Source organism: Chelonia mydas, chromosome 9, assembly GCF_015237465.2.
Source record: "Chelonia mydas isolate rCheMyd1 chromosome 9, rCheMyd1.pri.v2, whole genome shotgun sequence".
In the NCBI taxonomy this organism is placed as follows: Eukaryota; Metazoa; Chordata; order Testudines; family Cheloniidae; genus Chelonia; species Chelonia mydas.
In genome coordinates, this window is record NC_057855.1 from 75709439 (window position 1) to 75723260 (window position 13822).

Consider the following 13822-nt stretch of genomic DNA (forward strand, 5'->3'; position numbering starts at 1 on the left):
TAACCTGTAATGTAGACAAGCCTTCAGAATTGTAAAGAAAGCCTGCTGTAAGTGACCTGAAGCAGCATCACCTACCCAAGCACATAAACATACCTCCAAAGCCTCTGCTGCTCAAAGCTTTTCCAAGGACCAAAGTAACTAATGACAACTTGATTGGTTTTATGACTGCAACTTAGAATTTCAGGGCTAGCCTTTAAACTAACCAGAATCAGGTAATTTCACTCTGACAATCATAGAATATTAGGGTTGGAAGAGACCTCAGGAGGTCATCTAGAACAAACCCCTGCTCAAAGCAGGGCCAACACCAACTAAATCAGCCCAGCCAAGGCTTTGTTAAGCTGGGCCTTAAAAACCTCTAAGGATGGAGATTCCACCATCTCCCTAGGTAACCCATTCCAGTGCTTCACCACCCTCCTAGTGAAATAGTGTTTCCTAATATCCAACCTAGACCTCCTCCACTGCAACTTGAAATCATTGCTTCTTGTTCTGTCATCTGCCACCACTGAGAACAGCCTAGCTCCATCCTCTTTGGAACCCCCCTTCAGGTAGTTGAAGGCTGCTATCAAATCCCCCCTCGCCCTTCTGCATGCTAAATAACCCCAGTTCCCTCAGTCTCTCCTTGTAAGACTTGTGCCCCAGCCCCCTAATCATTTTTGTTGCCCTCTGCTGGACTCTCTCCAATTTGTCCACATCCTTTCTGTAGCACGGGGGAGCAAAACTGGATGCAGTACTCCAGGTGTGGCCTCACCAGTGCCGAACAGAGCGGAATAATCACTTCCCTCGATCTGCTGGCAATGATCCTACTAATCCAGCCCAATATGCCGTCGGCCTTCTCAGCAACGAGGACACACCGCTGACTCATATCCAGCTTCTCGTCTACTGTAACCCCCGGGTCCTTTTCTGCAGAACTGCTGCTTAGCCAGTCGGTCCCCAGCCTGTAGCGGTGCATGGGATTCTTCCTTCCTAAATGCAGGAATCTGCACTTGTCTTTGTTGAACTTCATCAGATTTCTTTTGGCCCAATCCTCCAATTTGTCTAGGTCACTCTGGACCCTATCCCTACCCACCAGCGTATCTACCTCTCCCCCCATCTTAGTGTCATCTGCAAACTTGCTGAGGGTGCAATTCAACCCATCATCCAGATCATCGATAAAGATGTTGAACAAAACTGGCCCCAGGACCGACCCCTGGGGCACTCCACTTGATACCGGCTGCCAACTAGACATGGAGCCGTTGATCACTACCCATTGTGCCTGACAATCTAGCCAGCTTCCTATCCACCTTATAGTGTATTCATCCAATCCACTTTTTTAACTTGCTGGCAAGAATACTGTGGGAGACGGTATCAAAAGCTTTGCTAAAGTCAAGATATATCACATCCACCACTCTCCCCATATCCACAGAGCCAGTTATCTCATCATAGAAGGCAATCAGGTTGGTCAGGCATGACTTGCCCTTGGTGAATCCATGTTGACTGTTCCTGATCACCTTCCTCTCCTCCAAGTGCTTCAATGCTTGGGAAAAGGATGAACAGCAACAGAAAGAAAAAACACTAAAGCTAGGAACATGTGGAGTAGTAAAGACCCAATTCTCTCTCCTCAGCAGCAGTTGGTGGCTACACTTCTGGTCAAGGATTGCTGTAGACTTTGCTGCAATCTCTCATCAATATTCTGTTAGTAGGTGTCTGCAGCAGATGCTATTGTCCTGGATCCCAAAAATGTAACCCCCACCCCTTGCTATTTAGTTGGAAAGGAGGTTTTTGTTTGTTAGGAAAAATAGTACAGCTGATAAAAATATCAGTTTTAACAGGAAGAAAGAAGGATTTGTGTCACCTGAGGCTCTGGAGAGATATGAGCAGCTTTTCGCCTCCCTATTCCCAGAACGATGCTGACGTGCTGTACAACCTTCACTTCCCTGAGCCTCAGTGTCTTGCACCCCTTCCGTGTCCAGTCACCATAGTAACAGAGCCCCTTCTGTAAGAGAGCATCATCATGCCACACCATCAACAGACATGGCACTGCCTGCCCCAAAGCTTCCCACAGAGAAATCTGACAAACCGACCACGAAGAAAGCTCAAAACCATTCATAAAATACTCATTGGAGGGAAGCCAACAAAGGGAGGGATAGCTCAGTGGTTTGTCCATTGGCCTGCGAAACCCAGGGTTGTGAGTTCAATCCTTGAGGGGGCTATTTAGGGATCTGGGGCAAAAATTGGGGATTTGTCCTGCTTTGAGCAGGGGGTTGGACTAGATGATCTCCTAAGGTCCCTTCCAACCCTGATATTCTATGACAATCCCAGGCTTGGGCTGACTCAGGCAGCTCTAGCGCCCGGGGGCGCGGCCCGGGGCTCCGCTGCCTCAAGCCGTGTAGCGCGGAACAAGGGCGGGAGGCGACGGCGAGCGGCCCGTGGTGCTTGCAGGGGCCTCCCAGCACGGAGACGGTTCCGCTCCTGCCGGGGGGGCGGCGGCTCAGCCAAGCCGGGGCGGCGGAGGCTGCTCCTAGCTGTACCCCCGTTTCTCTAATTCCGAGGGGCTGAGGCGAGGCCCCGTGGGGAAGCCAGCGGGGGACACGGCCGAGCTCTGCACCGGGAGGCCCTGCCCAGCTCCGCCCGCCCCGCGCTCAGAGGGTCACGGGGACGCCGTGGGGGCAGCCGAGGCCCCCGAGCGAGCCAACACCGGGAGAGCTCGGATCCCGCCACCCGCGGGCCTGAGCGGCTCCGGAGAACAAGCCGGCCCTGGGCCGGGCCGCAGAGCTCCCGGGCCGTTCGGGGGAGAGATACCTGCCCTCGCGGAGGCCCCGTGACAACGACCAGGCGCCAGCAGCCCAAGCCCGGCGCCCCAAGTCAGCAGGGCCGCGGGAAGCTGGTGCGGAAAGGAACCGCCGCCTGCCTGAGCCTTCGGCCACCACTTAGTAACCCTTCCCCTTGTCCTGGAGCTTTAACCGCCAACATTCAAACCCGCCCCGCCCGCCAATGGCAGAGCCACGACGCGATACGTCACCACGTACAGGAAGAGACGCGCTCCTACATGTAACCTGGGCAGCACCGAGGGACAGCGTCATCGACTCGCGCTTCGTCACGTGATCTTTGTGGGTCACGGTCACATGATCGTGCTGGGGTTACGTGGCGAGGAAACCGGACGGTGAGGGGGGTACAGGGGCGGGCTCCCTCTGGCGGGCCTGCGGGGTGTTGGAGGGGGCTTCTCCGCCATCGGTGCGGCGGGCTGGGCCCCATCGGCTGAGACTAAGGCCGGGATGTGCGCGGCGGGCAGCCAGGAGCCTGCTCTCGCCCCGCCGTAGCTGGAAGCGCCGCGGGCGGGCCGTGGGGTGGGGGTGGCTTCGGGGTTCAGTGGTCCAGCCACTCACGGGACGCCGCGCTTTCTCCCTGCAGAGTCGCTCCCGCGATGGACAGCAGGATCCCCTATGACGATTATCCTGTCGTCTTCCTGCCGGCCTATGAGAACCCGCCGGCCTGGATCCCTCCCCACGAGGTCAGTGCTTGGCTCCCAGCGCTCTGAAAAACGGGCTGCTGGGCCCCGGGGACACTCGTTACAAACGAGGCAGTATTTCCGCTGGGCTCGAACTGGAATAATGGTTCCTCTGCGAGCTCGGTGCTGGGCGAGCTGCCGTGGCTTAACCATGGGGCAGTCTTCCGAAATCTCTCCTAAACCTTTACAGCTGTAGGTGGTGCCAGTGATTCTGTTAAAATTAGCTAAGCATTTACTAAATCTTTGTCAGGTTGGGCAGATTGAGATGCAGATTGGATGGAAAGTAGCTATTAGAATTGGCTGTAACCTTTTTTTTAAAGGTAAGCATCAACTATTTTTTGTCAAATATTGCTTCGTTTTACACCAACAACTTGCTCTGCCTTACAGATAGCTAAGACCGCAAGCGCTCTGCCCCAGGAGCATGTAATTCAAGGTCCTCATCCTACAATAGCAGATGGACTTCTGCATGGAACTCAATTAAAAACAATGGAGGCTCATATTAGTATGGAGATCTAGGCATACTCATTGCAGGACAGGGGCCTAAATAAGAGCTAAACCTCCAATAAATCAGAAAGCTGAACTAGCACTTACCTTACAAGCCATAACTTGATGTTGCTAGAACCTTCCATGAAATAAGATATTTAGTGAAAGTCATGTTTTGTTTTAAATCTTGTTTTGCAATGCTCACAGTATTGAGTACAGGAGAACTCTAAAGCAAAATTCACTAGAACCACAAACTTCCTAATCTAATCTTTCCATCCAAATAACAAGAAGCACAAAAAGTAAACAAGATTATAAAGTTTATTTTTACTGGTTACCTCAGGCATAATTAATGACAGAAAAAAATCTGTTTTAAAAGGATACATTTTAACTCTTCCAATAATCTTTTGAAATTTGCCCCTCTGTGTGTGCCTGGTGTCCTCTTCCCTTCTGTTTTAATATAGTGGTTGTAGTCCCCCTTTATTACCATGGAGTTCCTATTTGCAGCAGCTACTGGGGCTTGTTTGGGTTGATTTGCACGGATTTCTGACCTGCTCTGGCTATCACAGGAGCATCCCTTGAGTAAAAATGGCAGTCCTCTGCCTTGCTTAGGGCTACCACACCCAGCCTCCTTGACTAATGCAAGGAACCTGTTCTACCCATAGCCATTTCTTCCAAACTTGACCAAAGCATTTCCTGACTGCTGGGCCAATTAAGAACCAAACATTTCAGAGTGTAGGAAGTGATGCTGTGCCAAGGTGTTTTAGATGAAAAAGAAACCACATGTCCTACTGTCCTCCCAGGTCCCCCATCTAGACACACTGATCTACAGTAATTGTGCCATATCGAGCAAAGTTTTGTTGTGCCCATTAAAGGAGATGCTGAGGTTACAATTTTATTTGGCCCTCGCCCTCTGAGTTAAACAGCTGGGTCTTTGGGTTTCTTGGGTGGACCAGAAAGCCTAACTTTTGGGGTAGAGATGGTGCCTTTTATAAGGAACTGGCTGAGAAGATATGTGGTCTGCTTAGGGCCCAGTCAAAGCCCTGAAGAATCAGGGTCTAACCCCCTGCTTCAACACATCCTTTAATATTGATATATAGTGGTTTAACATGTGATCAACCAACAATCCAGGTTGATGCTGAGTTCTGCCTGGCACTGCCCTCCCCTCACAGATCCTTGCTTGTCACACTACTTGTAGCGTGGTAGCACATGCACGCTCTATCACAGAGGTGGGTAAACTACGGCCCGCAGGGCCGTCCTGCCCAGTCCTTGAGCTCCCAGCCAGGGAGGATGTCCCCTCCCCTGCTGTTCCCCCTCCCCCGCAGCTGCACCGTCAGTGCTCTGGCCCACCACTCCTGCTGGGCAGCGCAGCGGCGTGGCTGTGAGCTCCTGCTGCTCTGAGCGGCATGGTAAGGGGTGGGGAGCAGGGGGGAGGGGGGTTGGATAAGGGGCAAAGGGTCCTGGGGGGCAGTCAGGGGACAGGGAGTGGTTGGATGGGGTGGAGGTTCTGAGGGGGGCAGTCAGGGGGTGGGGGCCAGGCTGTTTGGGGAGGCACAGCCTTCCCTACCCAGCCCTCCATACAGTTTTGCAACTGGCACGTGGCCCTCGGGCCAAAAAGTTTGCCCACCCCTGTTCTATCAGAGTCCGGTCTCCATTGTGCTGAGTGCTGCACAAAAACCTAGGACGAGACAGACCTTTCCTGGAAAAGCATACATAACCCAAGTGGGGGTAACAAGTAAATGATTGTGTGTGTTTTGGGGGGGGAAGGGAAGGGTGATGGTAATGTACCCTTGCTGTGTGTAAGCTGGCTTTGCGATGGATCTCCTACAGCTGTATATAAGCACTTGATATCAATGACATGAGGAATCCCTGCTGGCCACCAACCACACCACTTTTACTTGGCAGTATACCATAGGTATCACAAAGTGCATCTTGAGCAGTGATAGCATGGAATTCCTGTCTAGGGTGCAGAAAGCCCCTTTAGGGGATTATGTTCCCTGCTGCTTTCAGGTCTCTTACAGTGGCTGTTGTATTTTGCAGAGAGTTTACCACCCTGACTACAATAATGAGTTGACCCAGTACCTGCCTCGCACTATTGTGCTGAAGAAGCCTCCTGGGGCTCAGGTGAGAACTCTCAGGGCACAGCCCTAGCCTTTTCTACAGGCCCAGATAGGGTTGCCTGCTGGTTGAGGCCTGGCATCAATGTGTGCAGTCTGCTGCTTTAGTATGTTCTTGTTTTGCTGTGGCAGGTTTGCTTCGCTCCAGGACTCTAAGTCACAAAATGCACCATGGTGTGACTGTCCAGTAGCCTCAAGGGAGGGGAGGTATGGGTCACCCACACATACTATCTTCATCTACCACTTCCTAGGGAATCTGTTGGCAGTGAAGGGGATAGTTCAGGTTCACCTCTCCACCCCCTTGTCCTGCAACAATCACAATCTCATTCCACTGAGAGGTGAAAAATCCTGCTTGGAGACCAGGCCACATAGATGTTGGAGGGAGGAGGTAACCCCACACCATGCTCTGAGAAGGATATCATTCTTCTGCGTAGGCTAAGGAAGACATTTTGGAGGCAGGGGTGGTGAGTTGTAGGGGCCCATGGTGACCGTGCTCCAGGAATATTCAGAGCATGGGGGCTTGGCTCCACCAATGTTCATGGCCTGGTCTCTCCCCTGGCTTCTCCTGCACGCCTCCGCTAGAGCATCTCCCAGCCCCCACTGCCACCCCTAAGTGATTTAAAAGGGCCCCTGCCATCGCCAGCAGCAGCACAGCAAGACTAAAGCGGCTTCCTGTCTGCCCTTGCTCCGTGCAGCGCACCACTCCTGGAAGCAGCTGGCACATCCCTGGGAGTGGGGGCTGCCTCTGCGCGCTGCCTCTGCTCCAACTCTGCCATTGGAACTGTGGCTAATGGGAACTGCAGGGGTGGTGCTTGCAGGCAGCAGCATGAGGAGACTCCTGCCCCCCTACCTAGGAGCTGCTATCACAGGAGTGTGTGGGTTGCTTTTGGGAGCCACCTGAGGTAAGTGTTGCACTCCCAGCCCAGAGCCTGCACCCAGTGCCGAAATTCCCTCCCAGAACTGTAGACAGTTTGTGGGGAGGGGAACAGGGGGACTTGAACCCGTTCTGGGCATCACCAAAAATTATACAAACCTGCTGTCCCTGGGAATGGGGCTCCTGCTACCAGGTGACTCCCTCTCCTGCTTTTATCACTTGTTAAAATGTTTCCTAGATAATAAACTGAAACTGCCCCTAGAAATTGGGGGCCAGGGCATGAGAGTTCTGCTGGCCCTGTTCTTGGGTGATGACTGACACTTATCCTGCCCAGGCAGTGGATGTCTTGTGGTTGGAGCACAGGGTTGGGACTGAGAAAAGCTTGGTGTTAACTTCCCAACGGGGCCACTGACCTCTACCTCCACTCCTCGCTGTAAAATGGGGATGATGTTTCACGGGGGTGCAAGGGTTGCCATAAAGGTACCAATAGAGACCCTGAACGCTTCAGGGTGTTGTCTGACCCCATGGGTAACAGCTGCAGGTTCTGAAGGCCTTTCCCTGCTGCCACTGGAGCAGAAGTCCCAGTAGCTGGCGGTAGTTCACATTACACTTAACTATTAATCCTATTTTCCTCTCACAGCTGGGCTTCAACATTCGAGGAGGAAAGGCCTCCCAGCTGGGAATCTTCATCTCCAAGGTACATCAGTCCCTTTGCCATTCTCTCTGCCACTTTGTCTAGCTGATTTAGTAATTTTTTTGGACAAGCTAAACCAGCAGAGAAGTTACCTATTTGGGGCTGACTCAGACCCCATGGAGCTCCAGAATCCATTGCTGTGAACTACCAACTGCCAAAGTATCAGCAGTTGGGGACAACCTGGCCTGTAGCTCTAATGAACCTTCGTTCTGACCCAAACTCCACACCCTGCTGTTCTCTGAGAGGAGCAGAGGTGGACAACATGAAGGGGAAATATAGAGGCTGACTAGTACTACAGAGCTCTGAGGGTCTGACCTGATCTGGCTAGGGAGAGAACTGTGGACTGGTGGCTCTGCATAATCTGATACGTTGGTTTGACTGACGTGGCTATCTCTTCTCTTCCATTTTCAGGTGATCCCTGACTCAGATGCACACAGAGCAGGGCTTCAGGAGGGAGACCAGGTCCTGGCCGTTAACGATGTAGATTTCCAGGACATTGAGCACAGCAAGGTGAGAGCTTCCCCGGCTGCTGCTAAGGGGATCATATACTGCTTGTACAATCTGAGATTGATAGAGAGACAGGGGTTTAAGGGAACTGAGGGAGGAGACATGCAGTGAGGGGAGCTGATCCTGCCCCCTCACAGCATCACCCCAGCCTGGACTCACCTGCAGTGTGGCATTTACTTTACAGCTTTGTCCACTAGGTAGAGCAAGTCTAGGAGGCAAGCTCTTAGACTTCTATTCCTGACTCATAGCTCCCATCTCCACCTATAAAATAGAAGAATCTCACAGACAAGGATCATTCGGTAAGAGCTCACTCTTGATTTAAAGAAGTGAGCAACCCTAAATGGGGGGAAAAGCACAGAATTGGTCATCACAAGTCTGATACAGGATGGGTAGGGAAGCCCACTATACCTTCCTTAGTGTGTTACGGCTTAGGCCTGACCCATAAGAGTTGATTGGATGTTAAAGCATTGCACTTAGAGGAGCAGCAGCAGTAATCAGTGCAAGTTGTATACTGGGGGTTGGAACCTCCAGCTGGGTTTGAAGGGTGGCATTGGGGCAGACCCCTTTGAACTAATTTCTGCCAGCCCAATCTGTTAACTTACTGACTCCCTTGCTGCTGCTTCCAGGCTGTCGAGATCTTGAAGACTGCCCGTGAGATAATCATGCGAGTGCGTTACTTCCCCTACAGTAAGTGCCTGTTAGCTGCTTCTGAAATGCTGATTGTGAAGCCTGATGCCTTGCATCCTAGCAAGAGACTGTGCTGACTCCAGCTAGACAAATACTAAAAATCTAAAGTCAAACATAGGGTTAGACTAGCAGGCTCCTGATCAGAAACTATTGTGGCTTTGATCAAGATTTTACACTCGTCAAATACAACAACAAGTGACATCAAGCACCTGCATATAAACTGGTCACATCCTAGCAAGACAAAGTTTAAACAAACTGACCAGCTTAAACAGGTTCTTGGAACAGCTAGTTCTAGAGCACACAAGCAGCAATTTTAGACTTAAGTCAGGAATTGGTTCAGTAGGTATAATTTGAATAACTTTAAACAGTGGACACAAACTTTCTCAAGGGAGGAAAGATTCCAAATAGTGCTGGCTCTTTAGAATGGAGATTTTTTTAAAAAGGAGACTGACCAACATGAGCAAATTTTAAAGCCTTAGGACACTGCATGCTAAGCAACAGAGGTGCAAAGATGCAAGAAAAAACCCAGATGGTAAAATGACAAGTTTAAGCGGTTATTTGAGCCAAAAAAGTATCCTTCAGAAAATGGAAATCCAACCCTAATGAGGCCATCAGAGAGAAGCAAACTATGGCAGTTAAATTGGATGGAAATTAGAGCAAATAGCCAGAGACACAACCAGAAAGACATTTTCTAAATCTGAGATGTAGGATGCCTGACAGAGTGTGTTGGACCCAACAATTCTATCAGGAAATCAAAGGAGTAGCTAAAGAGGATGAGGATACTGCAGTGAAGCTAAGTCATTTCTTTACATAAACCTTCCATCATGAAGACCAAGTTGGGGATTGGTCCTGCTTTGGGACTAGATGACCTCCTGAGGTCCCTTTTAATGGCCCATCCTGATTATCATACACATTGTAAGGAGAGTGATCACTTTACATAAGCTATTACCAGCAGGAGCGTGGGGTGGGGGGAAGAGAAAACCTTTTGTAGTGATAAACACCCATTTTTTCATGAATTGTGTGTATAAAAACAAACATCTTCTGTATTTTCCACAGTATGCATCCGATGAAGTGAGCTGTAGCTCACGAAAGCTTATGCTCAAATAAATTGGTTAGTCTCTAAGGTGCCACAAGTACTCCTTTTCTTTTTGCGAATACAGACTAACACGGCTGTTACTCTGAAACCCTTCTAACCCTGATATTCTATGATTCTAAGGTGGTGTGAGATAGTGCCTCACCTTAGTTAAGATCAGGTGTCTGGACTGGAGTGTCAAAGGAAGTGCTAGAACAAGTTGACAAATTAAGGGACACCAAATCCCTAGATTTAGCTCTACTTTCAAGAGTGCTGGAGGAATTTAGGAATGAAGTGGCTAAGCTGCCAACAAACATGCCATCTCATTAAAATCAACTGCTAGAGAGGAGTCCAGCGAGTGTTGTATTCAGGCTGGACCTTAGACCTGTTACCCTTACTATAGTAGCATCAATTTCCCCACTACTGACAGGACATTGTTCCATTTAGAGCAATGCCTGCAGTCAAATAGCAGCACCTGAGCCCATTCTCTCCTGTTTGTCCTATTCTATCAGCCTCACTAATGCTGGCTTTTCCTTTCCAGATTACCAGAGGCAGAAGGAGAGAACTGTTCACTGTCCCTGATGGGGTCCTCCCCAGTAATGGCTGCTCTGCCCTGCAATTCATTGGGTCACAGCAAGAAGACTCTGCTCTCCTCAGCATTGGGGAGATTTGACACTAAACTAGATTTTCCTTCAAGTTTCAGCTTCGGGTAGAGGTGTGACTATCCCACTGGTTCCATGAGCCTCAGCTTCCACAAGATCCCAGCTCTGCTCTCTGTACTGATGGACCCAACCTCTTCCTGCTGTTTACACCATGGAGTCAAGGATGCGACAGGACAGGGAGCTGGACTCTAAACTCCACTTTCTGACTCAGGCACTGCGCTGCAGAGGTTGATGGAGAAGTGGGGCATGGAGGATGCTGGGGCATGAAGGGTGGCTTCTCTAGCCAGACCTGTATCCATGGACTGAGTGTCTGTTCCAGTATGTGATTGCTTCTTTTAAAGGAGATTCTTAGGGGGTGCAGCTCTTGTCCATCTCAACAATGAGGTGTGAGGCCAAAGAGTGTGGGTCTATATACATGCACCATGTCTGAAACCTGTCATGTCTGAATTAGAGCACAAGATGAGGGGGCTGTGGTGCTGATTCTAAACCAAGCACAGGGCAGGCTTTTTCTTTCCAGTGTGGTCTTGAATGTCTTTTGCCCTACCCATCATGCACTTCAAAATTGTACAACATGAATGAAGCAGCTGCTGCTTGCTGTGGTGGAGGGAGAAAGTACCTGGCAGAAGGCACAGCCAAGCTGCTGTCTGCCTCCACCCGATTCACTATCCACTGGAGTTTCCTTTAAAGTAGGCCCTGTACCTTGTTCACAGCACAGTAGCACTCCCCCCCCCGAGCCTAAATGGAACAAGTGCTCTGTGGTAAGAGAATGGGTGGGGCCAGTTACTGCATAGGAGATGGACTCGTTCTCCCTGTCTGGTAGCCACTTGCTGTAGCCTGACATCAGCATCTTCCCCAATTCTAGAAGGTAAACAGGCTCTTCAGCCCCTCTTATGGGCATGGCTAGAAATCCTCCCCACCCATACCCTCCCCTGAGCTGCTCCTTTCTAGGACAATGGGTTGGTTGGGATCCAGTGAACTTCAGTATGTGTGTCTGTCCAGCCATCTTCCTGGATTTTGAGAATAAGGCATATGCTTGTATCCTGTCATGACTTAACAGTGGAGTAACTCTTGGGACTGGTTTTCAAATCATGCTTGCTGTGGTCTAGCACCAAACACACACAATTGTTCTGCTAGGCTCCTTGTGTGGCACTGCTGCTTTCATTGTTAAGCATTTCCTGCTGCTGATGTTTTACTACTCTCTCCCTTTATGACTCCCAGCCAGCTGTATAGGGGGAGGTACCTGCACTCATCCCTCATGTTCCATCCCTGTAGACAGGTCTCACAACCTGCTACTGGATTAACTGAATGTTGGTTGTTTATGACGCGAAAGAGAACCCACCATGCCCTATATGGGGAAGCTTATTGCAGTTTCTCTTAGCAGTTGACTTCTTGGTATGAAGCACAGCAGTGGTGTCATTATCCTCAAAGCTTCTTTGCTCTTGCCAAACAGGATTTGGGGTTAGGTCTGCCTTCCTGGGCTGGAATTTGTTCTATCACTTTATAGGCACCTAAAAGTCTTAATAAAAAATTAGTTTTGAAGTCTGGCTCCTGTACTCTTAATTCCCTCCCAGAAAGTGATTGTGGTCTGATGAATTGTACCCATCCACCCCAGACATGGAGGAAGTAGTGAGCACAGCTCAATAGCCATCAGCATTGGAGGCTAAAGTTATGTGCAACACTATCCTTAACTTCTGCAACTGCAGGCACTGAAAGGGACCCATGGCACATATAGGGACACTTTCTAACAATCACCCACCATTGTGATTACTGGTTCAATTCCAGAGGTGGGAACCCCAGTGCAAACCAAGCCAAACACTGAGTCAGTTTGACTTTCTCTGACAAGAAGTCTGGGATGTGCTACTTAACACAAGCAGGTTGGGGGGGGGGGGGGGGGTGAGTCTCACTTCTGCTGGAAGTTCTAGTAACCACTGCTGTTAGCAACACTGGAACTGTCTCTTCAAAAGGGTCAAACTGCAGGACAAGAGCAGCTCTAGGCCCAGCTTTTGCACCACAGGCCAGGGTTAGCCACTCTTCTCCCCACCCCCAGTACTTTGGACTCAACCCAGGGAATAAGGAGGTGAAAATGGAGGACAGAACTAACACAATGTGTTCTCAGTAACAATCTTCTATCAAAACCTAACATGAGCTGGCAGCCTCACTGCTACAGGCCAGCTGCTGCCAATAGGAATAGCGCCCAAGGGACAAGGAACCCAAGGCATTTCCACAGCACACAGAGGTTAAAGTATTGCACAGGGCCAATGCCCTTTCCTTCTACTGACTTGCCTTTATAGCACACTCATGGACACAGTTTCACTGGCTTGGAGAAGGAACAGTTTGTTGTCATGACAAGCCAATCTCACACCCCACAAATCCAACAGCTGCCCGCAAGATTAGTATATCTCTAGCTTTAGTAGTGTCACCTACTTGAGAAGGGCAAACATCCTGGGGGAAAGTTCAATGAACAATTCCACACCCAGCCTCTCAGAGCCAACACCAACCATATGTTGCAGAATGGAAAATGCAGTGAGCAAATAGGCCTGGCAGGGTTGAGCAATGCTCTCATCACAGACAAGTGTATTTGCACAGGGTCTTTTAACAGAGACTCCAATCAGTATCACTGAGGGGCCTATGGCCAGAGGCCCATCGGCTGTCCCTAACTTACCTGCACACAGATAACTACAAACACAAACCCAGAGATAAACCCTAAAAATTCTCACTGAACATTCAACCTGCTCATCCTATTTGTTAAGAGCAGGACCCTCAAGCGCAGCACTAGCTCCATTCATTTTACACCTCTCAGCTCCAGGACTCAGTCAACCTTACCATGCTCTAGGTGTCCCTAAAGCTCTGACTGCTAGAAGGTGGTACTAGACCACAAGGGATGGATCACTCATTAAGTTGCCCTGTTCTGTTCACTCCCTCTGAAGCACCTGGAACCAGCCATTGTCAAAAGACAGGATACTGGGCTAAATGGATTCTGGTCTGACCAGTATGGCCACTTATGTTCTTACTAGAACTGTCAAATAATCTCAGTTAATGCATGTGATTAACTCAAAAATTAACACTTTTTAATGAGCATTAATTGCAGACCTCTGCAGCTGGGACTCAGTGGTGGCCAGGTAGGGAGCCACCAGCTGGACAAGGGGGACCATTGCCCAAGGCACCATGCTCAGGGGGTGCTGCTGCATGCATCTGGGGCAGGGGTGCCCCATCTCCTGCCGCCCTCCTCCACTGCAGTTCCCACC

The 13822-nt window shown here is 50.0% G+C and overlaps 2 protein-coding genes across 6 annotated transcripts in view; one reads left to right on the forward strand and one right to left on the reverse strand.

Moving 5' to 3' along the window:
* KIF4A (kinesin family member 4A) overlaps positions 1-3320 on the reverse strand; it is a 40666-nt gene extending 37346 nt beyond the window's left edge. Inside the window, exons 1-2 of one of the 3 annotated variants that reach the window (XM_037909832.2) lie at positions 3006-3320; positions 1832-1972 (exon numbers count right to left, since the gene is read on the reverse strand). The gene's annotated coding sequence lies outside the window, so the exon portion shown is untranslated. The other 2 variants (XM_037909833.2, XM_043521665.1) reach the window with 2 other exon arrangements.
* On the forward strand, positions 3021-12116 carry PDZD11 (PDZ domain containing 11). Of its 3 annotated transcripts, XM_037909835.2 has the most exons (8): positions 3021-3139; positions 3388-3487; positions 6005-6088; positions 7596-7652; positions 8061-8159; positions 8783-8843; positions 10457-10542; positions 10613-12116. In XM_037909835.2, the coding sequence occupies exons 1-7, from the start codon at positions 3102-3104 to the stop codon at positions 10495-10497; spliced, it is 480 nt and encodes a 159-aa protein (XP_037765763.1). In that variant the 5' UTR covers positions 3021-3101; the 3' UTR covers positions 10498-10542; positions 10613-12116. The 3 variants fall into 3 exon arrangements, with proteins under 3 accessions (XP_037765763.1, XP_007055356.2, XP_027673494.1); XM_007055294.4 differs by having other exon boundaries at positions 10457-12116; XM_027817693.3 differs by lacking the exon at positions 10457-10542.
* Positions 12117-13822: the final 1706 nt, after the last annotated feature.